The following is a 25,202-nucleotide window of genomic DNA, read 5'->3' as shown; positions in this document are numbered from 1 at the left end:
TTATCTGTGCTTTGGAAACTTTCTGAAATGTTTGTTTTGGAGTGGCAATTGAAAAAGTCACTTCTATTATGCAGTAACCTGTGTACTGTTACATAATAACTGTCACAGGAAAAGAACTATTTTTGGCATGATTCCAAGTGGGGCCAAGCCTACAAGTGATGCTCCAGAGTTCTGTCTTGCTAATCCACAGTATCCTCTGAATTGTCTCTGGAAAAATAACAGTATTGCATTTCACAGAGGACTTTCAAACTTAAATCTCTAGTGATGAGGAAGAAGTACAAATTTTGAGTTTTGCTCTTAGCCTTTTAACTAATCTCCCCTTTGTTCTGGTTTACCCTGTTCCTTTTGCTCTTTTTTTCCCCTTACTTACTGTACATTATCTGTAGTTTATCTGCTGATGTTATGTTATGTTACAGATTCAGACAAAAATAATTTTCCCATTTTTAGTTAGCATGTTTTATTGTTCAGAAGTCAGAGTTCACAAGACTTGGTCATCTTTCATCTTTGCCCTCACACCACCCAGGTGCTCTTACAAATAACATGAGCCTATTAATGTCAACCAAATTTAAGTCACTCTCCATGTAAATTGATTTATTGGATGTCTTCCATGTAGGCCTGTTGGCCATTGTGTAGTGAGTATTTGAAAGCTTGCTTTGTACATTATATTCCTAGTTAAGTGTGTAAGGAATTACAGAGAGAGCAGAGAGAGGATAACAGACTGTAAGAGCACAACTGCACAGTAGGAACATTGCATAATCATGCATTATCTCCTTGTTTCTGTGTGCTGATAAAGAGAAATTAGAAGTGAGATTAAAAGCTCAAATAACAGGTTTTAGAGATGCAGAGAGATCTGACAAAAATTCTTGAGCCTCAGAGGTCAACTTCGTGTCACAAGGCATGAGTAATTTTGCTGGCTCCACCAGCAGTCACACATACTTTTTATTTGTGCAGAGGATTGTTAACTCTTAACAGAGCGTGCATTCCTAACCCCATATTTATTTATCTTGAATTGGTTCTGATTCCTGTGTTTTGTCTGGATGCAGAGGTTGAAAAGTATGATGAAAACCTCCATGAGAAGGTTGTTGAACAAGGCGGAGCACAAAAACGATACTACTTTGAAAATCTGAAAATCAGTGTGCCTCAAATCAAGCTGAGTGTCTTCACTTCCAACAAGCTCCCTCTGGATCTCAAGGTACACCAGTGCATTCCCTGAGTGGGCTTCCAGTAGAGAGGAGGAAAAGGGAACAGGTGCTTTAACTTAACACTCTCAGTTTCCATTTACTCTTGCATTATCCAAGCTAAAAATAATAGAAGTTCCAGCAACTTCTGCCATTTAATTTGCATAATTTCCAGTCTCTTCTGTAATAGTCCTTCATTTTTGTAATTTCAGTTGAAGCACAGCCAACTGGACCTAATGACTCACTGCTTTACAAAGGACCTTAGTTACAATAATGGAAGTGTAAAGAGCTTAAAGGGAATTACTCTCTTAAAATAAGTTATTCAATTTCTTATCCATATACAGGACAAACACAGGACAACTCTGAGTGTTTTCATCCAAAAAATGTTGTTTCATTGGAATTGAAGAATTTGCATGAGGACTGTGCAGTATAGTTGAAAACTAAAGTGAACTGAGATTGAGTATGAATTTAAAATAGGTGGGAAGTCTGGTCTTTTTCATATGGTCATAAATCTGGCAGTTGGGAAGTGAAGCAGGAGTTCCAGATTATGGCCAGAACATAATCTCATCCAGTGTTCCCAAATCGTGTGTTAGGACCTTCCTGGACACAATCAAGTGGCAGCAGTCAGTTGCCACTTCAAAAATTATTAATTTAACATTTCAGTCAGAAATACTTCAGTTCTCTCTGAGCTAATACAACTACTTCCTTCCAAGGTGGGAGAGTTAAAACAAAACCAACCAACCAACCCGTAAAAAACCATCCCCATTGTGGAGGAACTGAGCTGCTGCCTTTTAAAAAAACCAAAACTGAGACACCAGCTGGGCTTTTTTGTCCTTGATATTAAGGACATCATGATGAGTAAGCTTCTAAAGAAGCTTAGTGTTGTGCAATGAACGTCTGTCATGGAGTCTTACCAAGATGATCCAGAAGATCACCAGTTCTTGTGTTCTTTTTACTGAATCCTTGTGCCAAGAGCAGTGCAGTAGCTAGCTGGGGTATTCCTTGGCTGTGATATTCCTAGCTAGAATATTCCTTAGCTGTGGTATTGCTTACTGCTAAATAATAGCAGCCCTGTCCTGAATATGTAGTTGCACTTCAGCTTCAACGTGAATACCCTTGTAATTCCATTAGTTGAAATGCAGACTGAGGAAGCAGAGCTAGAGGTGAGTGCCTTTAAGAACCCAGCACTGTGCACTGTTCTGTTTGGATTTCCTACCACCCTTGGTATAGGATTGCACATGGATCCATCTTGGCTGCGTTCCCAAGAGAAAACTTGGCATATACATTTTTCTCCATAATGCTAACAGTCCCTGCATATTTTGTATATTGACTTTCACAGAAAGAGTTCAATTCAGCTCTGTAGCCCAGGAGAGTTCAGGGTAGGAGGGAGAGAATAATCACAGTAGAGCCTTTGTGGAAGTTTTTTTAACTACCTCTAATGTTTCTGGCTTGGACATGGCTGTCTGGTAATTTGGTGTAGACAGATTATTTTTATTAGGTACCAGTATTAACAAAGTTGTCTTATATAATATCTGATAGTTAAACAGGAAATTGCTTCCTACCCAAGTGAATAATGAGGACTACTCTGGTTGGTCATCCATTTACTGAAAAAATAAATAGCTCTTTTCTTACACACAAACTTAACTCAGACCTGTAACTTGCCTTAATTGCCTGCAGATGGCACAAAAACTCGTGTTCCTTATACCAGGCAGCTTTGGTGGTTAATGTGTAAAGATAAAACATCAGCAAAGCTTCTTGCCTTCTTCAGAGTGTCTGATGTTGGTGAGTGTGCAGATGCCATTATCAAGACCTGAAGAAGAAGGGTCCTCTTCACTCTTAAAAAATTAGTTTTCTTAGAATTTTTTCCGAGTTATTTTATTTACATGTGTCTCTGTTTGGATGTATAGCTTGTCCACCTTAACTGTGGTTTTTTTATGTATAAATTATACAAATTGGCCTATGAACTAATTATAATCTTAGTTTTCTTCCTTGAAAAATAATGGGAAATGGTAGTTTAAAGAATTTCTTTAGACCACATAATGTTAAGAAATGAGCCTGAGGCTTACAGGAAATTATGTATGTTATTCCAGCTCATCCTGACACTTAATCCCTTCACAGAAATTCAGCAGGGTGGAAAATAGCCAGTTTTGTCAGGAAAATTCATTTAGGGTTGGAGTTTAATTGAACATTAGAACAATATAACAAAGTTGTATATAGAATCTTAGACACATTTTGGTTTGAAATACTCCTATCAGGTGTGGGAAGCAGATTGCATTGGGAACTTAGTGACTCTTGAGCTATTGAAGAAATGCAGTGCTAAGAAGCCATCAATGCTTAGAATGGAAAGGTTTGTGGGTGACTGCTCTCTGTATCAAAGTGTCCACACTGCAGTGGTAGAGAACTCCAGCAGCTTCTGAGAATTTTGGTTTGTTACCCATTTAAAGGATGCTGTGTATGAGAAGCAGAGAGAAGAATTACAATGGCAATGTCTTTTATTTTCTCAGGCTTTGAAAAGCACACTGGGGTTCCCTCTGATCCGATTTGAAGATGCTGTGATTAATCTGGATCCTTTCACTCGGGTCCATCCATATGAAACTCAGGAGTTCATCATTAATGACATTCTGAAACACTTCCAGGAGGTCAGTGTGACTGAGGTTATGTTGTGGCAAAGGTTGAACTTCTCTTGGTTGAGGAGTTCTCCACTGAGGATGTGGGAACTCTTTCCTGACTATCAAGTGTTAGTGCTGTGTTGCTTCTTTGGTCTATGGAGAAGTAGTATCCCAGAAGAAATCTAAGAATACACTGCATTTTAAGATGAAACTGTTGTTAATTTTACTGGTATTTATGTGTTGATTTCTCTCATAAACCTGCCTGGGTTGGCATAAGCTTCTCTTGTGGGTGGGATGGGTTTTTTTTCCCCCCTCGATCTTGCTGCTGTAAATGTGATCCATAAGAAATACTTCATTCTTCCTCTTGGTTTTACAGGAGCTGCTGAGCCAGGCAGCAAGCATTCTAGGTTCTGTGGATTTCCTTGGCAACCCTATGGGTCTACTGAATGATGTTTCAGAAGGTGTTACTGGACTTATAAAGTATGGCAATGTGGGTGGTCTCATCAGAAATGTCACTCATGGAGTATCAAACTCTGCTGCAAAGGTAAAACTTGTGATATTAAAGTTTGCTATAACAACAAGCAAAAGATAGTCAAAAAGTCAAATAGAACTATTGACCATGCTTAAATTGCTTTATCCTTCTTTTGTAGAAATGGCATTTGAAGTGTAGATTTTGTTTTTCTTAAATGCTTTCTATACATCCCAGGGATGCCAGAAACAGAAGTCAGTGAACCACTCAAAGCCCTGTTATTGCTGTACAGATACGTGCAAGTTAAATCAACAGCTAACCAAAGTGAGAAATAATTTGCTCCTACATGCAAATGAACAAAGCTGTGTTAAATTATGTATATAATCTACATAGAGAGAGGGCACTAGAGAAAGGTGGAGTATTTAAGGGGTTATTTAGTATAACAGGAGCTGTTAGCTGTTGTTTTTGAAGTGATTAAGCTGATGTGAATAGCAATTATTATGCTGACACTTGAGGTTTGGGGGCTTTTGTGCCACATAGAAACAAACTAAAGAATTTCCAGATTGCTTTGTGTTTATCTGTAGTTTAATTCCAAAGTCTCTACATGGTGAGACTTCTTTTGTCCTTCCTGATAACAGCTGAAAGAATTCAATTGTATCAGTGAAAATAACTGTATTTAGTGCCCAAGAGAGGGATGATGTGAGGCAGGAGTCAGAAAAGGGAAGTAGATTGGATCATGGTTGATGCTGTACTTGGTAGTTAGCAAACAAGTTCTTGAAATGTTTTGTTACATACATGGTGTGCTGGCATGAGTCCCTCCATGGGCACAACTGCAGTAATGCTTTTTTGACACAAGGACATGGTGGTAAGTTTGATTTTGTAAAAATTGTTTACTTTCTATTTTTATCATTTTCCTAACAGGTAACTTTGTGTGTATTGTCATGCTTCACCTTTTAATAACCTTTCCCACTTATTTGTATACAAGGAAATCTGCTTTTCCCCTTCCTTAGTGAAAAAAAGGTAATTCAGAAGATGTGAAATGCAGAGTCTGTATAATTACAGAGAGGTCAAGACTAGCATTCTCAAACCTAGTCCATCACCAAGTGCAGAGCTGGATCTGACCCGGAGAGCTGAGCCATGAGCAAAGATGACATGCACATTCTCTGTCATAATTATCCTGTTTGCAGCCTTAGCCTACTTTGCGCAATTTCAAGAAGCTCAAACAAAATCCTATGTTGATATTCCTGCTTTCATCTCCTAGTAGGTGGTGCTGTAATTCTCAGCACTGCACATACAAGCAGTCTGGTAGAAGACTTGCTGAGCCTCTGGAAGGCAGCTGTATCTGCCTGCAAATGAGTACTTCTGTCCATGCTTTGTCCTCATGGTGTAGTCTCTGGTGACCCATCCACTCCACCCAATCGAGTGTGTTTCTTTAGAGTTTCCTTTCTATCAAGTGGTGTTTCCTCATTGCAGTCACATCTGCAGCAACAGTCTCATAAATCTTCCTTTAAAAGGCACGAGCCTTCCTCTGTTTCCCACAAGGGCAAGGTCATTCTTTGAACTTTGGAGTCATTTGTAACCAAGGGGTTTGTGAAGGAAGATTTTCAAAGGCAGAAGGGCAGTTGGATGCTGAACTCCTTTCAAAATTCAACAGGAGCTGAGTGCCTGCTTCCCATTTATACCTTTGAAAATCACCCCATGTACTATTTATTTGTCTTCACAGGTATTTTTTTCTTTCTCCTTGAAATATCAGAAATGTCTCTGTGATGCAAGTCTCACACAGTTCCCTTTCCAAAGCTTTTTATATGGTTTATGTATTTGTCCTTTTGGAACAAGGAGAGAAATCCGTAATTTAAGAAGGCTTAGTAGTACATTGTGGAGCTCCTTGATTAATCCTCTTTCCAAAGGTTGAATCTTAATTCTGTTGCATAGAAGACAATGGTAAAAAAGGCTCAAATAGGTTGAATTCTTCCTTATGTGTTGCACTGCTTTCAGGCACTTAAATCTGCTCGAAAACTAAGTCAGGAATGTCCATAGGATAAAAAAATTGGCATTTCAAGTTCAGTTTGGGATATGTTATGTTCATGGTACAAGACAGAAATTTGCCTTTTACTTTCTGTTCTACCTTCTTTGTGCCTTATGAGCGTGTCTAGGATATGTGAAGTATTGATAAAGAAAATTAGGTGGAGAGAAAAAACAATTTGAGTTAGTCAAGAGAAACAAAACCGAAACAATAGGTCACTTTCATCTTGCTGTTGGTGCTCCAGGAAGGTATTTTAGAGTACATTTTCACTGCATAAATTTTCACCTGATTCAGCTGTGCCATAGCGGGCTCTTGTCTTTGCAGCTAATTCTGTGGATCTGGTAACTAAAGCAGCCAAAACTAGAGGAGCCTGTGTCCTGCACAGGCACTGAGGGCTGGGAAAAATCTCCATTCTGGTTGTTTGACTTCCTAACTTATGAAGTGTCTAAAATAAAAATCTATCCTAGATTTTAAGATGAGTTAGCTCTTAAGGTGTGAGTAGATAGATAAACAAAGAGTGATACTATAATCATGGCTTTTAAAGTAACACTGCTCAACTGAATCGAGAAGTAAGCTATTGGAGTTGTGTCTGGTTTTGTCATTTTATTGCTTTTCTATTTTATAGTTGTGCTGATTATCCCTGTAATGGCTTTTCCATGCATTTCAGAGCATGCAGTGGGTAATGCCTTCTTTCAAGTGGAGAGCAGCAGTGTATTTAAATTGGCACAAAAGCTTAGGTTAAATAAAGTTCACTACAGACAGTTTTGTAGTTTTTATCCCTTGGAGATTCCAAGTTCTGTATTTTAAAAAGTTCTTTGATCCTAAATATAGACACCAGAGGGAATTACATTCCCTCTGAATGGAGCCTTCTATAGTTGCCATATGCGTAGAAATGTCTCACATTCTTGGCATCCACACTTTTTTTTATTTCCCCCGTTAGGCATGATAGAACTAAATCCTAAATTTCCCCTGTTTCAGATGTGTTTCAATTAGAAATGAATATTGAACACTGAATTAGCAGCTGAACAAAACTGTTCTGTAGCTTGTGTTCTCCAAATGGGAAAGTAAATGTGGTTGTATCTATTACTGGCAAATAGGTGTTGTGCTGACATAGTGAAATTCCTGGTGGTAAAGGATTGAAAAGGTTCACAGCTTGTCAGGACTGTATTTAATGTGTCTGATTTCTTTCTACCTCTACCATAAATTCTCTTATCTTTTAGGAATGATGGGTAAATAGTGGTGTAGCTGTTATGACTCTGTCAGGTCGTAGGATATAGGATGGAAATAATTGGTGTGTACCTCCCTTCCTCTTGAGAAAAAGAATTTAATGAACTTCAGGAAAGAGCTTAATTTTCATATTGAACTTTGAAGTTTCCATTTTAATTAGGCTTTTTAAGGAAAGGTAAGCCAGCAGTCAGAGCTGCATTTCCCTGTTAGGTTTTTGGGAAGCATGCAGGGTTCTGGGAGACAAGTTTCCTTCCAGAAGCAGGCACCTGAGATGCCAAAACTTCCGTAGAGCAGAGTTGCAGCAAATTGCATTTGGGTGTCTATTTTCTTTTATGGCTGATGAACCTTTCTGCCCTGGACTTTCATTCCATCTACTGAGTTCACAGACTGATGGCAGAGGTGCTTAGGTGCTTAACAGAGGTAGGAAAAGAAGTGAGGTGTTAGAACCAGATAAGAAAACTTTAAGACTAGTAAGGATGCTGCAGGTGAGTGTTTGGCCTGGAGGCATTTGTAGAACAGGAGCATGAAAGCAACACAAAGGGAAATGGAAGTTTTTACCCTCCTTGTAAGATAAATCAAAGCAGAATCTGAAGTGGTTGGCAGTGACGGGAAGATAAAGATAACTGAATGGAAAATAAAGAGGAAGTAATAAAGGGATTATTTAAAAACAAATCTTGAACAAGTGTTTGACTTGTGTGAATGTTAACTTTAACAAAGTTGGCCGTAAATACCATGAGAAGTGGCTGTACCAGAGCACATAAGGAAGGTGCATTTTGAGCAGGCTTTAGCCAAAAACAGACAGAAAGGTTTCTAAAACAATCAAAGCTGATGGCTCTCTCTTGTTAAAGTTTCTTAGTTCACTTAACCAATCACTCTTCTTTGATAACATTCAGAAGCAAGAACAACTATCATTCTCCCATCTTGGGACTAACTGCAGTTAAGCTCTAGCAACATCAAAATGCCAAGGAAATAGCTGAAAATAAAATCATATCTTGGTGTCAGGGAACTTCTAACAGAAGCCTTTGTACATGAAGCCTGAGAAAAAAATACATGGTGGTGTTTTCCTCAGAAGAGTCTTGAACAGAATCATCAAGTGGTGCTGTAGAAAGGTCATGGTGGTGTTCGAGTTCTGAGTTTGCTGAGTTCCTACTGCTCTATATTTTCATGATGTTTGTTTGATTCCTTGCTCTTTTCCTTAACTCCTAAGAGCAGAATGTGTGTGGGTTAGTGTCAGTCTCACTGGATAAAGGTGAGGAAGGCCAGAATACATGTCCTCTTCCTGGGCAGCCTTACAGATTAGAATTGGTCTTTTCCTTCAGGAAAGCTGGCAGTCATCCCTTACAAAGGGTAGTTGAGGTATTGAAATAGTGGGATTTACTATAATTTTTTTCTATTCCAGCCGTGATTTAGACAGTTTGGGTCAAATGTAGCTTTTCTGTGTTTTCTTCTGTGTAATCTTTATCTTTCCCAGTGTACCAGAGAGACTCCTGCAGCCTGTCCAGATCATCTTCCATTTAACTTGCATTTCGTCCACAGATTTGCAGGTTCACATGAGCAGTAAGAATCCGTATCAAAATGTGTAGATTATGAGGTGGAAAGCAATTGAAATTCCCAGGCAGAAATGCTGAGTACATGAGGGATATTACAGATGAGGCCATTTCCCCATTTCCTGCCAGTTTGAAAAGACAGCAAGTTTTATGACCAATTAGTGGCAATCAAAAGCTGTGGAAAGTGTCAGTTTTAATGTGCAGAACATCTGGTATCTGTAACTAGTATCTTTGAAAGAGGTTTTGGGATAAAGGATCATCTTTGAGAAGTTTGAAGTATTTCTTCCTGGTTTTCATTTGTACCATGGGATAAAACGTGTGTGGCCAGCATCTAGGTTAAAAGTTTTCTTCTCAATTTGGTTTAAATTCAGCCTTTCTTTTACAAAGCTTCTTTGCACAAAGTGAACACACTTTACTCCAGTGCATTTTTATGTGGAGAAAGGGGTATAGGTAGATTGAACAGAAATGGTGATATATTCTGTGGGAAGAACTGGTTTAACGTGGACTTAATGTCCTAAATGTACCCCATTCAAAAGCAAACTACACATTGGTGGCAGCTTTGGATGAGCCTTACCCAGGAGAAATTGCTCAATTGACCGTGAGAGTCCTGTAACAATGCAGCAACTGCATACATGGAGATGCATAGCTGGATAGAGGAATGTACAGGTGACCATTGGACAACTGGAAAAAAGAGAGATTAGACAGCTTTAGCTTTTACACCAGCTCTAGAGCTTCATTTCAGAGGGGTTTACTAACTGATTTTCCTGTAAAATAAAATGCACTGTTCCTGTTTTGCTGACTCATTGGAGAATTCAGTGAGCTGAGGAGAATTTAAAATGAGGATTGGAAGGAGTTGCCAAGTCATAAACTGTGACATGGAAATAAGCATTTATCATAGATGAAATTAAATTTAGTTTTACCCGGCAGTTTTTGAGTGGTTACATGTCAGGCAGACAGGCACATCTATCCCATATATCACCATTAGCATCTGAAGGAGAAAAAATGGGGTGTGGGTTTGAAATTCATCATTTCAGTCTTTATAAATGGCTGACTGCACTTCCCTACTGTGTATTTAAAGTTGTAGAGTTGAGTAGAATATTAAATGGTACAGACTTAAAATTGTTATGTTTATCTAACACAGCTCCTTAGCTGTGTATCCATGAGGAGTGGAAATAGTGTTTCTATGTCCAGGGGAGAAGGCCAAGCTGTACCAGGAGATCCAAACAGCTCAGAGCTGTTCACTATTTATACACACACATATGATGGCAGGTCCAGTTAACGTGCTTGCATGGGCTTTCCTTCAAAATATCTAGTAGAACATGGAAAGCCTGTTAGTTTTTAAACAGGAGGTTCTTTCAGATCCCAAGTGTGGTCACAGGTGGTCACGGCAGAAAAAGAAATTGTCTGGTAAGAGCCTAAGTGCTGCAGTTAGTGCAGATGGAAATGCTTTTGGAAATGAAAATCAAGAGAGCTGGTAAAGATGATGTTAAAACCAAACCTAATGTGGTCTCTCTTTGTTGTTACCTATTTACTCAAGGTACTGGATCTCTTGAGGCTTTTTCTCTGATTTTCAGTATATTGAGGGGTTTAAGGAGGGGGGGTGAAGGAGGGCAAATAATTCCATTCCCAAAAAATAAACAAACATGAAGACCTTCAGGTTTGGTAAGAGTTAAGGCCGGGGGGAGGGGAATTATCTGTTAAGAGTATTAGTTGTTTAATAAAGCACAGTTGTCCTCCAGATGAACCCGCCAGTGACTCCGCAATTGGGGTCATTCCAAGTTCATGCTGTGGACTTTTGACTGCCTTCTGTGTCTGTGAAAACAGCCGGCGGTTCCTGCAGGGATCACTCATTCAGCCCTGTAACACTAAACTATTGCCAGCGGGCACCTGCTGGTGCGGCTTCCCGGGAGGTGCCGGGGGACGCGCCCCCGCTGCCGGGGCACGGCGGGCTGCGAGCGGCGGGGCTCCCCCGGGACAGCCGGCTCATCGGGCTCCGCACGGCCCGCCAGGGCTTCCCCGGCCGCCAGCAGCCCTTGTCAGCATGCATTAGGAAGCTCGGTTAACGATGGGATGTGAGCTAATTAAAGCTCCTTTACTTTGGGCGTATGACATAAATAGGGGTGGGGAGTGCTGCAGGGAATCTCAAGGAACGTGTTTGTTCAGTAGGAAAAGCCGTCGGCTCCTCGTGGTTGTCAGTAATTTGGAGAGGGTCAAAGTTTATGTTGCTCTGAAAATGAGAAGCTGATTATCGCTTTTTGCTGATTTAGTATTTTCTAAATTAAGAGTGTGTTGGTGCTGTTCAGAGTGCCAGGACTCGTTTCTCTCTGCACAGCTTGGCTGGGTTATAAATGCCTTGGAGGCTCAGCCTGAACTGTCCTTTCTGCTTAGGACTGGGTTGAAGAGTTGACTTGGTCTGTCTTGATGTGTGAAGGAAAGTGTAAAAGTCTAGAGCATAACTAGTGTAAAAGTCTTCAGCATAACTGAATTCACAACCTTCCCTGCTAAAATGCCCCAAGTCATTCTTAAGAGACTGACCAAAGACATGGCAAAAGTACTTTGGGGAACAGCTTCATCTGAAACCTGACAAACAAACACCTGTTGTATTTTCAAATAAAGGTATTTTACTTTTTAGTCCCACACCATTGACCACAGTGATAGGAAGGGAGGAAGCTGTGTTTTCTGTGCCTACTGATGGCCAATTTGTAAAATTAAGTATATGCTGCTTCCACTCCATGACAATGTGTGTACTGATGAGCAAAGAAGATACTCTGAAAGTAATTTTTATGGTGAGTCCAGAAATATATTACATATCAATCCTGAGACATTGCAGTAAAAGCAGAGAAATTTAGGCTGCAGAATTTACTGGACGACTTTATCTGTCCCACTGCACCCAGTCCTTGTGTATATCCGAGAATCTGGCAGGGGTTTTTGATTTTTGCACTTTCCAAAGAATAGCAGCAAGATTAGAGGATGACCTTTTTTAACCACAAATCCTAACAGCATATATATATATATATATATATATATATATATATGTCTCCTTAGCCTGGAACATGTACATTATGAGGATTTTTGCCTCCGTAGGCAAATGCTTGATTTGTAACTGTTGTAATTTATCAGATGTCAGCATAAAAACAGACATCAGCATAAAAATTGACTTCCTTAAAATACCTTTAACAGGTTGTAGAGTTGTAGGAATAAAGGTGATTTTTAATGATGTTGCTACAATGCAAGTGACCATGAAGAATTTAACTCCTTTCTAAATGAGTTCTGCAAAGCACAGATCAGAACCAAATAAACCCTTTGGTTTCTGATTTAAACACAGTTCATTGTGAGGTTTGCACAGAAATTTTAAGTGACCTGTATTTAATTTCATCACTTTCTCCCTTAACATTCCATCTTGGAATGTTCTGCTTTGCTCAGTCAATAATATTTGTAGATGTACCATTCTCTGATGCTAGAATTACAATGGAATGTTTGGACTCAGGTCATAATTGTGTATTTATCCTTTTGGGATGTCCTTAGAGAACCAGGCAGTGCCAAGAGCTTAAAAAGACTTTAAAAGATTACTTAAAACTTATTTCCATGCTGTGTGCTTCATGCATCTGCTTAGAGGGAACAAGCAGTCCAAAGCTGAGTTTTCATTTGCTTTGAATTCTTTTTGTGCCCCATAAGCCTTAATTGTTTGGCACCAGCTTTGGTTCACAAACACTGTATATGGGTGGTTTTGTTTTTCTTCTATTGCTTGAAACAGCAAGGGATATGTAGTCAGTGGTAAAAGGTTTTTGTGGTAAAACTTCCTTAATTTTTGTGCCTTTAAAAAAAAAACAAAAGACCAAATAACCCCAAACATGAATAAATCAGTTTCTTGTACAGATAGTATTTCATCTGCCTTTGCAGATCTTGGTGAATAGTTAGTATTGATTGTTGACACTGTGTAAGTGTAAAACAAGAAATGATGAATCATGGATTTACTTGAGTCTGCAGAGGAGGAGGCAGAGCCCAGCATGCCCCAGGCTTGCAGAAGTGCAATAACATCTTCAATGATTGTGGAGGGTGAGAGTGGTTAGCATGCTCACCCAAAGATAGTGTGTGTGCACAGTAGCATAATGTCCTGGGATTTGGAGGAAAATGTCAGATTTCACCCTCCTCGGGAGGATGAGTTTATGTTACAGCAGCTTGGCTGAAGTGCAGTGGGGGTTGTTTTCTGCTTGCTGTATGTTACCAGTCAGTAGCTTCATGGTGTGGGACAAAAACCAGGGATTCAAGTGTCTTTAGAGTGTGGATCTGGAAGAAGAGATCAGTGTCCCTCTGTAGAAGGAAAGTGCAGGAAGAACCATCTGCTCTGGGGACAAAAAGGGTGAGAGGAGGCAGAGGGTTATCTTGTGAATGAAGGCGGACAAATGCTCAGCTGCCTGGGGCTTTTAGGAGGGGCTCTCCTGTCCAGGTAAAATGGATAAGGCAAAGCATTAAACAATACATACTGATGATAAGTTGAAATATTTTTAAGTACATGAAATGACAGAGCTTTTAATGAGTAGTCTGGAAGGCTCCTGTTCCCCTCTGTTTGGAGAGGCCGAGTTGACAAGTTAAATACCCAATTCTGTGTGTGCCTTGTACAGAGTGGCTTCATCCAGAAACATCAGGAGCCTTTTGGTCTGGAAGCAGGTAACTTCCCTTAGCTAAACTAATGTATTATGTTGCAGTTCTGTTTCAAGGCAAAAGATGTCTGAAATGGGAAGAATGCAGAGATAAATTACCAAGTGACTAATTTTTATTATTTTTTTATATCAGCAAATAGACAAAGAACTCATGAAAATTAGGGTAGAGGGAGCTGGTTTTTACAAGTCCCTTGATTAGTTTCATGTTTGTTCCACAGACTGTTGTGTTTAGTTATGTTTGCATTTGGTCTTGAGTAGGCTTTGAAGTTACCAGGTCACACCTTATTAACAAAAGCTGAGGAAGACAAGGGTGGGTCACACTTTTGGTGTCACCTTTGTTTATCTGGAGCCTATTTACTGTGTGACTGTGTTAACAGCTCAATGAGGCACCATCTCTGCTCTTTCACAAGTTTTAAAACCTCAACCTCAGCAGCTGATATTGCACTCCCCAAAGGAGGCATCTGTAGGGGGCAAAGGTAAGTGTGTTTTTGTGCTTCAGCTTGTTCAAATCTCCCTTCAGAGTTTAAGCTGGACTTAAACTCCTTAAATTTCTAATGCTTGCTTAGGTTTCTGATCATGAGGTAACGGCTGAGGAACTTGTTCTCAGTACAGTGATTATAACCTAGATAGACTGGGCAGGAGGTGTTGTGCAGGTGTTTCGTTAGTTGTGGGTTTTTAATGTTAGAAATCTTTAATTTCCTTATTGCATAGGTAGATATAATCCTGTTAACTGCAACAGATTTCAAAAACCATTTCAGGGTAAGAATTTCTGAGGTGCACAGAGAAGTTAGAAAGAAGTGTCGAGTTGTGATCCCCAGCAGGTATTTCACTCAGGTGGTTTTACCTGTAGTGGGTGATAAGGAAGGATGTAGGTGTGATTCAGATCAGCAGTCAGGGTAACTCTGACACCACAGTCTGAGCCTTTATTCAAACACGAGTCTAAACCTCACAGAAAGGGTGAGTTGCCCCATTGCCTGGCAGCCCTTCCAAGTGCCTGTGGAACATCCCCTTGTTTCATCCTCCCTGCCATTTCAGAGATTGGCAAACTCTGCCCTGCAGAGCAGGAAGGGGCTGGTCCCAGCTGGAAATGACTCAGGAGGGACCCACTCACCGTGCTGAGGAAAGCCCTTGGTTTGCAAATGGTGCACATGCTGACAAAGGCTTGGCTGCAGTCTGTATTAGATGAGGCCAGGAAACAAACAGTCCCAGGGCAGGGGGGAGAAGGAGCCAACTCAAAAAGTAATTCAACATGAAGTTCGTGTTTTGCTGCTAACGTGTGCTAAGATTTTGTCACCTGCACAGAATAGAATAGGGCAAAATAGAAACATTTCATGGTATGTTTTGTGCGTTAAAATCCTTAAATTGTTTTGCTTACAGCCATAATTTAATGCTATTTTCTAAATAACACAAACAAAAATGTCCCTGTTTAACTTTGGGTTTGCAGCTAATGGAGTTTGACTTTTAAACTATGTGCGTGGGATTTTTTTTTCTTTTTGCTCCTTACTAAGAAAAATACACCATTACATTAAAATTCTGTCTACATGTAAACAGGATTACTATTGACAATGAGGTGTCAGATTTTGTGTAATGAAGGAAGGGATATTTGAGGAAAGACTGGATTGTATTCACAGGCATACCCCATTCACATGGGATATTGGAGCTGGAAAGTGTGGGTGCAGGTGGGGGGAAAGCTGTAAAGAGAGATTACCAATTCTCATCAATAAGTTGGTTTATTCCTTCTGCCTGATTGTCCAGTCATGCACTACTGTACCTTCCAAAACATGTTCTTGAAAAAGCATTTTCAGGTCTTGGTTCTGTAATGAGGTTTGAATTTTGAAGACCTGTTGAGCCTTTCAATCTTTATAGCAACTGCTCTAATCCACATAAGCAAAGTATTTTTCCAGAAAAAACCCCAACCTTAAACAGGGTTCATAGATAGCTTCAGGTCAGTTTGTAGTTCTAGGCTAATTTTTTTTTTTTTTTAAATAACATCTGCATTAAGTTCATAGCAAGGTCAGAAGTAACTCAGTCCATGATCACTGTTTAGTCTCCATATGATGAAGTCACAAGAAAGGTCATGGGATTTCATTTTCATCCCTGTTGTTAAAATCTATTTGTTTAGATAATTGGAGCCACTGGACTGGTTTGTCTTTAAGCTGAAAAGGAGTGTTTCAGACCAGGACATTGTGTCATTACTGAAAAAGAAACACAGCCTTAGAAGAAACAGCAGAAAAAGGAGTGGAGTGTCATTGTGGCACTGGGCCCATAAGTGAACTGTTTGTCTGGTTCTTTTTTAATATTCAGTGTATCAGGGTTTCACACCAGGTCTCAGTTGTCCTCTGGGGCACACCTGAGCCACAGAGGGGTTTTACTGTAGCTGCTGTGGGTGCAGAGGAGATGGTCCATGAGACATAGGCTGGTCCTCTACACAGGAGTGTCCTTATCCTGGAAGAGCTGTTGACATGCAGGACACCGGGGACCTCAGCACCCTGAGTGACATTCCTGTGGCACCTGCTCCAATCCCCAGTCCCACTCGAAGGCACGACAAAGCTTTAAATGATCTTTCCTTCCACAGGGGTGGAAAGGGTGAAGTTTGTTAATTTCTTGAAACAATTATTATTTTTTAACAAATGCTGATAGTAGTTGATAGTGGTACAGGAGGTGTCCAACTACAGTTGATAGTGGTACAGGAGGTGTCCATCTTTCACAGACTTGGTATTTTTTGGCTTGGCCACAGTAGTTGTGGCACCTCCTTGTCACCTCAGGATTCCAGTTGCACCTGTTGATAAAATTCTGAGCTTTCTCCGTGGCAAAAGGACTGGACAGATTCTGTTACGCATCAAGATGAGTTGTATAATTGTGCATTTCACAAGTAGGATCTAGGAATTTTCTGCAGTGAATCTACTTAGGAGAAGCAGCTGCTGTTCTTCCAGTAACAGAAAGGGTCTTCTCTTGCAGTTTGCTGGGACTTTGTCGGATGGTTTGGGGAAGATGATGGATAACAGACACCAGACAGAGCGGGAGTACATCCGATATCATGCTGCAACCAGTGGAGAGCACCTTGTAGCTGGAATCCATGGACTTGCACATGGTAACCCTTAGCTGTAATTTTAACTCATTTCTCTCTTGAAAGGGATGATCAGATTGCAAAGAACAGTGGGTGTGACTGCTAGAAACCTGGGCAGTGGAGCTATCAGAGGCTTTGTGCTTGAATTTCAGTGCTGGCAGGTCAGGGTGGGGGCACTGTTTGGTCTTCAACAGAAACTATATTTAATAATCAGCATTTTTCACATGTAACTGCAAGCAAAAGCTTTTTTTGCTGATTAAAATGAAAATTACAAAGAAAGTTCATCCAAAACATCAATTTCTTTGTAAAGGCATGAAATACCCACAGAAACAGTTTTCCTGAGGCCAGACATTAAAAAAAATTAGTATGGCTGGGTTATAGCTTTCTTATATTTGCTTTTAGTTCCAGAAACCTGAGTTTCCTTGGAATCAGTACATCAGTTTAAAGTTACATTTCACCAGTTGGGTTATTTTGTGGGTTTTTTCAGTGTACTAAGAACTAGAGACATTTATTTGTGTAAAGGGTAGTGGACTAGTTTTAATTTGGCCAGAACTTCACATCGATTTAGTTCATGATTTATCTGTTGAAGAAGGTTAAATCAATACAAGCCAAGTTTAAATCAAATATTTATATTTTGCATCATCTTGGCTCAGTTATTTAAATGTTAAATGTAACTGCTGCAGCCTGTGCAAAGCTGATTTGGCTTTGACTAAAAGAGGATCTTTTCTATGCTGAGAAAAGTCCTCTTGCTTTGGTCGCACAGAGACACTGTGTAGGTGTGAAATGAATCATGAAAGGTTCCTCTCACACTAACGTGCTGAACAGTCTGCCATAAATTGGTGGAAACACAGGAAATCCAGATTATATGAATCTCTGCTGAAAAGTCCATTATAAAAGCACTTCCCTGTGTTGTATTATCCAGTAATTAGTGTGACTCTTCTAAGTCTGTGGCATTTTTAAATGCTTCCCATTCAGTTTTTTAAAAAATAAAGGAACTGCTAATTACCACATTTCAACAGACAGGATTTAATCATAAACTATAGTTACTCAAGAGGAGAGATTTAAATACTTTGTGCTTCCTGAGTTTGGCAGTTTAGATCTGCCTGGTCTGTACTTGACTTACAGACCTCAGAGGAGCCCTGGGCTGCTGGAAGCTGGGCAGGTGAGTGCTTGAGCCAGGGCACTAGGAACTGATATTTTAATCATGGAGATGTGAAATCTCCAAAGTGTGTTCTCAGATAATGTGAACTGTTCCAAGTCTTTTGAACCCTCAGTAGTGCTTGATTTCTCAGAGCATTGAAGCTCTCTGGAAGGGAAATGTGCACAAAAATGTCTGTCAGCAGCATCACAGTTAAAGTCACTTAAACTGACTTTAAAGACATTTAAAGTGCCAGTTTAAATTAATTAACTTCATCCAGTGGAGAAATGCACACTGTTTTCTGTCTCAAATTGTACCAGCTTTTGTGGTGATGGAATTTTATCACATCCTAAGTAACCACTTGAACTGAGCAATAGATGAGGACTCTTGGTGTAAGTGCAGCTGGAAATGAACCAGTATAGAAACACTTTTAAATGCACATATTTAATGACTAATTAAATATTTTTCTGTGGGATAATATGGTCTGTACATATGCATATGTATACTACATATACAAAGGATAAAGTTATTGGTTAATGTAATTGAGTTGGAAAGTTTGTGTATTAAATTGTATACACAATAAACCGTGTAGGCAGAGTGTCACATTGACATTTTCTGAAAAATCCCTTTGCCCAGGATTTTTCCTCTGGGAAGCTGAGAAGCCTCAGAGAAAAAGGAAAACAATTCTTATCTCATTTGCTTCTCCTGTGTTTTGCTGCTTTGGAATGTGTTTGGAGATTGTTTACACACAGGTGATTGTTTCATTGGTTTCATGTGAGTTGTTTTCACTCTTTGGCCAATTGGGGCCAAGCTGTGTCGGGACTGTGGAAAGAGTCACGAGTTTTCATTATTATCTTTTTAGCATTCAGTAAGTATCCTTTCTGTATTCTTTAGTATAGTTAGTATAGTAGTCTTTAATATAATATAGTATCATAAAATAATAAATTAGCCTTCTGAGAGCATGGAGTCAGATTCATCATTCCTGCCTTCATCAGGGCCCCCCCCGAATACAATAGCAGAGAGCATCAGGTGGATGAGGTTCTGTAAGTGCTAGAGCCAGTAATTTTGGACTTCTCTGCTGCCCTTGTCTTTGCCAGGTATCGTTGGAGGATTGACGAGTGTCATAACATCGACGGTGGAAGGTGTGAAAACGGAAGGAGGGGTCAGTGGTTTCATATCTGGCCTGGGCAAGGGGCTGGTGGGCACTGTCACCAAACCCGTGGCGGGAGCGCTGGACTTCGCGTCGGAAACCGCGCAGGCACTGAGGGACACCACGACCCTGAGCAGCCCCAGGTCAGCCACCAGCTGGTATTTCTAATCAATAACGCTCTAAAACTCTGTATTAATGCCTGCTGCAACTTCTGAACTGGTTATCTTTCCTCAGGCAAAGCACCAATAAGCAAAGTTAACATGAGCTCTTCTCAGCCCATTGCATTCCATTTGCTTTTTGTTTAATAGATGGCATTTGTTGATAATTTAACAAGAGTGGAATTTGCCTGGAAAAGCTGCAACATAAAGTAGGAATTGTTAACCTGCACCATTAGATGAAGCAAAATTTTAGAAAGGCTGTATGTAGTAAAATTAAACTTCTACCACTGAATCCTTACAGTGTTGAAATGATGTTCTCCCTGCTCTACTTCCAGCTTCCATTTTACTGTAGAAAAACAGTTACTGAAAGGTTCGAAGAGTTCTGTCATCAATATAGTGCCACTGTGTTTTAATTTTTATTCAGTGCAAAGTTCTCAGTTATGAAAGGGGGTGGCTGTGTGCCCTTATGTGCATGTGCCCGTACTCCTGTGGCTGTGAGGTGTCAGCACATCAGGACAGATGCTTTGGCTTCTTCCTGTGGTCAGTTACTGTTTTAATGTGGGCTCAGCAAAGTAATGATGGTTTTGCTTAGAATAAATAAGTACCATTAGCACTGACTGCGAGTGTGGCTGAGGGAAAGGACCAATTTCTGAAAGGGCTTCTCTGAGAGAAGAGTCTTTCTGCTCTTTGTGGCCAAGAGTTTGCTTTTTATTACTGTACCAAGAAGTCCTCTTGCATGTACATGAGACCTGTGTGCTGAAGTGAAAGAAAGCCCTAAGTAGGTGTCATTGTCAGAAAGCTTGGAGAAAAATGACTGAAAAATGTTGGGTTTTCTGCTTGTTTTGTCTTCCCATTTGGCTTTTCCATTTCCTGTGTTTTATTATGCCACTCTTGGAATTCTGAAGGGTCTACATCAGGGTTTCAGTAAACAATAAGTCTGATGAAGTGTGAGTGAGGTGCAGGAAGCCTGAAGAATTACCCTAGGTGGGCTTTGTTCTGAAAATGGAAGTTTGTACATGTGTGTCTTACATATTTGGGACTTACCCTGCTTTGTAAAACTAAGAGGTCAAGGATTGAAATTTAGTTAGTGTATTTGCATGCACAAAATTAAATGAGAAATCAAAGTGCATCCCTGGGAAAATTCAGTGTTTCGCTTGTGCATGTCTTAATTTTGTGACTGTGCAGGTTGACTGATTCATGTAAAGGTGGGGAGAAGCACACCTGTCTATGCTGTTAGCTGGATTTCTGGTTGAGCTGTGTGTCTATTGTAATTTGTTTCAAGAAACATATATTCTTAAAATTCATGTTTTGACATATTTCTGTGTGATGCAGCCTGTACACAGTAGGTGTTTGCAGCAGTTGCAAACTGGACAGCAGCTGGGGGAGAGAGGGCAAGAAGATCTCCAGCCAGCCTGATCTTGGGCTTGTGTTCCCTTTGGGAAATACTTCTCTTTGCCTTGGTAACTGTCAGTTAAGAGGTTAAGACAGATGAGCTGAACCATGTTTTTGCTTCCCCTAGATTTTGAAATCCTGTTGTCACAGATGAGTATTGTGAAATGGTTTTAGTGTCTGCACACAGTCTGTTAAGCTTCTGACCCAACAACCTTTTACAAGATGAAAGAAAAGAAAAATGGGGAAAAAGCCCCAACCTTTCTCAGGTTACTCAGTTACTACAGTTCTCCGGTCCACAAAAGTCTGATCAAAACTTTTTTTAGCTGAACAAATGTACTTGAGAATATGTAGACAGTGTAAGGGGTGTGGGGGGAGATGGGACCAAAATGCCACCTCCATCTGTAAGCACCCTTGCATTCATGTCTTGTTTGGTGCGTGGGGTTTATGTGCTCGTCTAATGAAGGAGCCAAATTGTTCTTTTGGGGGTTTAAAAAGCCCCACAGGACAGAGGGTTTGTCTTTGTCTGTTTCCTGGGCTGCCGTGTCCCGCTGTCCCCCGCGGCGTTTGTCACCGCTCAAGTATGTGTGGTTTGGAATGGCGGGAGAGCGGCGTTCCAGGCGCGGGCTGCTGGCTCTGCTCGGAGCCTGCTGGGCCATGGAGGCTCCTCCGAGCTCAGCACACAAGAGCAGCCTGCCCTGATGGATGGGCCTGGAAACGCATGGCAGGAGCTGAGCTCCAGTGTAGTTTTGAATGCCTGAGGATTGAGTTCATGAGTGTGACAAGAGCTGGTTGACCTTACCCTGTGCACGTTCCTGGTGCTGCTGCAAAGCTGACGCAGCCATTTAATTGCAAGTTGCATTTAAATAGCAGGATACGTAACTGTAAATTATAGGCCCCTTGCAATTCTCTAATTACATGGTTGAATTTTAAAAAAAGCTCTGAATTTCAGCTGCTTGACTTCAACCATTGGATCAGGTTTGAGTGGGATGAAGAATTTTAATTGAGGCTGTTGGCTTTCCTAAAAGACGTAGTCTAATTCCAGCAAATCCACTTCATCAAATTCTTGAATGGAATGGAACAGTCTGCAGCCTGTGTTCCTGTGATCAGGCTACATGGACATGAGCATTTTTTGTCTTCAAATGTGTTGATCTGTTTGGGACTCCTACATCACATGCCATATGTTGGGAACATGGAGCCAGAGCAGTGTGGCTGAGGCACAGGTGAAGGCTTTAGACCTTAAGGGCGTAGTTTCAAAGCTGATTGGTTTAAAGGGCAAGAAAATATTGTTTTAATCTGACTTTAGGCTGGACTTTTTCAAGGCTAATCTTATAAACTTATCATTTAATCATAAAGATGCCCTACTACTTCTAAATTTAATGCAGAAGAGAGCATAAAGCAGTTGGTGAAAGTACAGCATACATGTAATTTATAAACAGTTAATGCCTGTGATTCGATACCTTTATTGAGAGGGTTTTATGTGTTCCAAGTACTCCAGTGTCACATACAACAGTTCTGATTATTTCCATATTTTTCATATACTGCCAAAAGTTTTAAAGCCCAGTTCAAAACAGGAAAGCTGTTATGTCTCTGGACATGCTTGGAGAGCTCTTGCCTAGAAACGTGTTTTACGTCCTGGTGCAGCACAAGTAAAGAACATTTATATTTAGATGTGTGTCTAACCTAACAAGTAGTGCAGGAAAGTGCCTTTATGGCTTTCTCTCAGGCTTCTGCCAGATCAGTGCAAGTTTAAGATTATTCCTGGACTCTTGCTGCAGGAGTTCGTGTTCTTTTCTGAGTCACAATGTGAAAATTAGAAGTAGATAATTCATAACTCCGTGACCTCCCCAATTATGGTGAATTCTGTCCATGAACTAGACTGTTATTAGTAAAGAATAGTTTGAGATTGGAAAGCCATTAATGATCAGAGAAAATTGTTATGTAAATGTTTGATTCTTTGAAATGTACTTCATGTGGAAAGCAGCAGCCTGTGCTGGTTGTTCCTTTGCTCATCACTGGGAGTTGTACAGTGAGCTTGCAAAGTTTGATGCAATGTTAAAAGCAGATGATTATAACTCAGGCTTTTTTTGCCTTTTTGCATCCATCTCTCTGTTAGCTGTGATTGCATTGTGAGGTCAGAAGCAGTGTGGTTGAGAGCATGAATATCAGTGACACTTGTAATAGGAAATACATACCTAATTGTCTGGAGACCAGCTCAGCCAACATACTGCCATGAGGTTCTCAGGTTTACCAGATCAATATTGGTTGAACCTTTACACTTCTGTATGTGCTCCAGACTTGTCCTGACCTTGGACTTGATCTAGATCTGACTTTACAAGTCTTTACAATAATGTCAGTCATGTATGGGCCCTTCTGGTCAAGGGGATGTTGCTATTATCCTGGTAAGCCCTTCCTAAGATTTTCCTAGAAGCCAGAGAGAAAATGTATTTATCAGTCTAATCAATAAATTACTTGAGCAGTGTGATTTTCTTCATATCCTTTCTTCTTTTTCCCAGTGAGATAACAGGTCTTCATGATAATCTGTTTCTTTGAGCAGATTTGTCCATCCCTCTCCCTGTTGCACAGCTGCAGCCGTGGGCTTTTCCTCATTGTCAGCCCAACCTCCTGTGCTCAGTCACTGTCCAACTGGATTTTGTGGTTTACATTCCTCTTTCATTAGCTGATGTCCAGCAGATTGTTGCCCTGCTTTGTGGAGGTGCTTTGGAATCCCTCACCTGCAGGTTCCCATCCGTGTGGGGTGAAAAGGGCCCAGCATCCCTCTGCTCTGGGACCAGCTGTGCTCTGCAGCCACCCAGAATTGTCTTGGTTGGTTTTACTGCCGTATCCCATTGCAAACTGATGCCCATTTTTCTGCTTGCTCTTCTGCCCCCAGAGGTTTTTAGTTTTGTTTGATATTATTGCTTTGCAGGTATCTCCTTGTCATTTCACATTTGCGTTCTGGATTATTTTTCCCCAGAAATGCAATGTTGTAGGTTGAATCCCATCTAGTTTCCTGTCATATTTCTGGCCTCTTCAGGTCCTTCAGTACTTCAGTGTCCTCACTGGTGTTTTAAATGATTCTTGATTTGTCCTCCAAACAGTTTTAAATCACTAGATCCTTGTAGTTAAGCAAACCTATGTTTGTGTGTACACATTTTGCAGCACCTCAAGTAGATGCTTCTTTTTCTGTGACCAGTCTCACCCGCTTGGTGTTCTCCTGTTAGGTTTTATTTTATCCCTGGTAGCTTTCTGTAGTTCATTTGGACATCTTGGCACTGTTCTTGAAGTGTCTGCTCTTGCTTGTTGCATAAGTAAATGTGGATGTCCTTGTGGGAGAAGCAGTTCCCCTAATGCAGCCCTGTTTCTCTTCAGTGTGTCTGATTTAATCTCAAAACCTTAATTTCTTCCTGGAAATGCATCTCAGCTAATTTAGTTTCTTAACTAGAAAGATACAATAATCCACCATCTCAGACCTCAAATGGTTTCTAAGTAAGTGAAACTGCCTTTAGAATGACTAGAAAGTGGTTCTCTGTTCCTTTTTCTATTCAAGGAGTGCTTCTTTCTTCATAAGATGCTTCTGGCTTCTAGTTGGTTCTTTTTTCTACAGCTCTCTTGTAAGGATATGTTGTCTTCTTGTTTCTACTCAGATTTTATTTTGCAAAGTCCCTTGTTGTGCATCAATAAACTAGCAGTGCTTTTTGTCAGTCAAGTACTGATGATGTTTGCCTGGGAGTGGAATCTGTCATGATTGCTTTGCATGTTCACTCTTCCTAAGGGGAAAGTCAGCTTCCCCTTAAAGCTCTCTGGAAGGAGTTCAAGCAGCTGAGGCTTGTGGTGACTGTTCTGGAGTGCCCAGGGTCAGGAGAACTGAGGATGGACTGCAGTGCCATCCCACATTTCTGCACTTTTGAAACTCAATGTACTCATACAGTGGCTGATAAAACTTAGTATTTCAAGAAATAAAAATAAAATTTTCAAAGTGGTACAACTTTAGAAATAAAGTGAAGTCAAGCCTGAGTATCTCTGTGTGAGAATGAAATACAGGGGTCACTTTTCTTCCCTTTTTTTTGTGCTCTCCTCCAGCATTGACAGGCTGGGCATCTCACAGTTTGTTCCCTTTGCCTTCCTCCCTGGAACAGAGAGCTGAAGGACAATTTCTTGGGACTACAGGCTCTGTTCTTCACAACAAAGCAGGATTTGCTATGCATGACTGAAGAAATGATGCATGTAGTTAGATTTCATTGGGTTTCTTTTGTAACCCACAGGATACAGTAAAAGCAAGATGGAGTTTTAAAACATTGAGTTTCCTTAATCATATTTTATTACAGAGTCCATAACCCTAGAGTCTCATGTATAAACATGTCACAGTTTCTAGAACACTGCATTGTCCATTGTTTGTCCCAGCAGAAGTCCAGATGATTTGGAGAATCCAGACTGCCCTGACACATCTCCCATTCCTCTTTAGAGGGTTGAGTGGGATTGGTGCCCAAACTCTTGACACATTTTTGTTCATTATTGCAAATACCCCCTGTATGTGTGAATAATGCTTCCAGGAGGCTGTTCCTAGGGCTCAGTACTACTAAATA

The 25,202-nt window shown here is 40.4% G+C and overlaps 1 protein-coding gene across 1 annotated transcript in view; it reads left to right on the top strand.

Moving 5' to 3' along the window:
• Positions 1–25,202, top strand: part of VPS13D (vacuolar protein sorting 13 homolog D) — a 100,545-nt gene that overhangs the window by 58,326 nt on the left and 17,017 nt on the right. The window contains exons 63-67 of the mRNA XM_038159798.1: positions 1,044–1,192; positions 3,683–3,817; positions 4,164–4,331; positions 16,673–16,805; positions 19,017–19,212. Coding sequence (XP_038015726.1) covers positions 1,044–1,192; positions 3,683–3,817; positions 4,164–4,331; positions 16,673–16,805; positions 19,017–19,212 — 781 coding nt within the window. The remainder of the gene's footprint in view (positions 1–1,043; positions 1,193–3,682; positions 3,818–4,163; positions 4,332–16,672; positions 16,806–19,016; positions 19,213–25,202) is intronic.

Source organism: Motacilla alba, chromosome 21, assembly GCF_015832195.1.
Source record: "Motacilla alba alba isolate MOTALB_02 chromosome 21, Motacilla_alba_V1.0_pri, whole genome shotgun sequence".
Classification (NCBI taxonomy): domain Eukaryota; kingdom Metazoa; phylum Chordata; class Aves; order Passeriformes; family Motacillidae; genus Motacilla; species Motacilla alba.
Note: the sequence above shows the minus strand (reverse complement) of the source record. Positions and strands in the feature narration are given on the sequence as shown.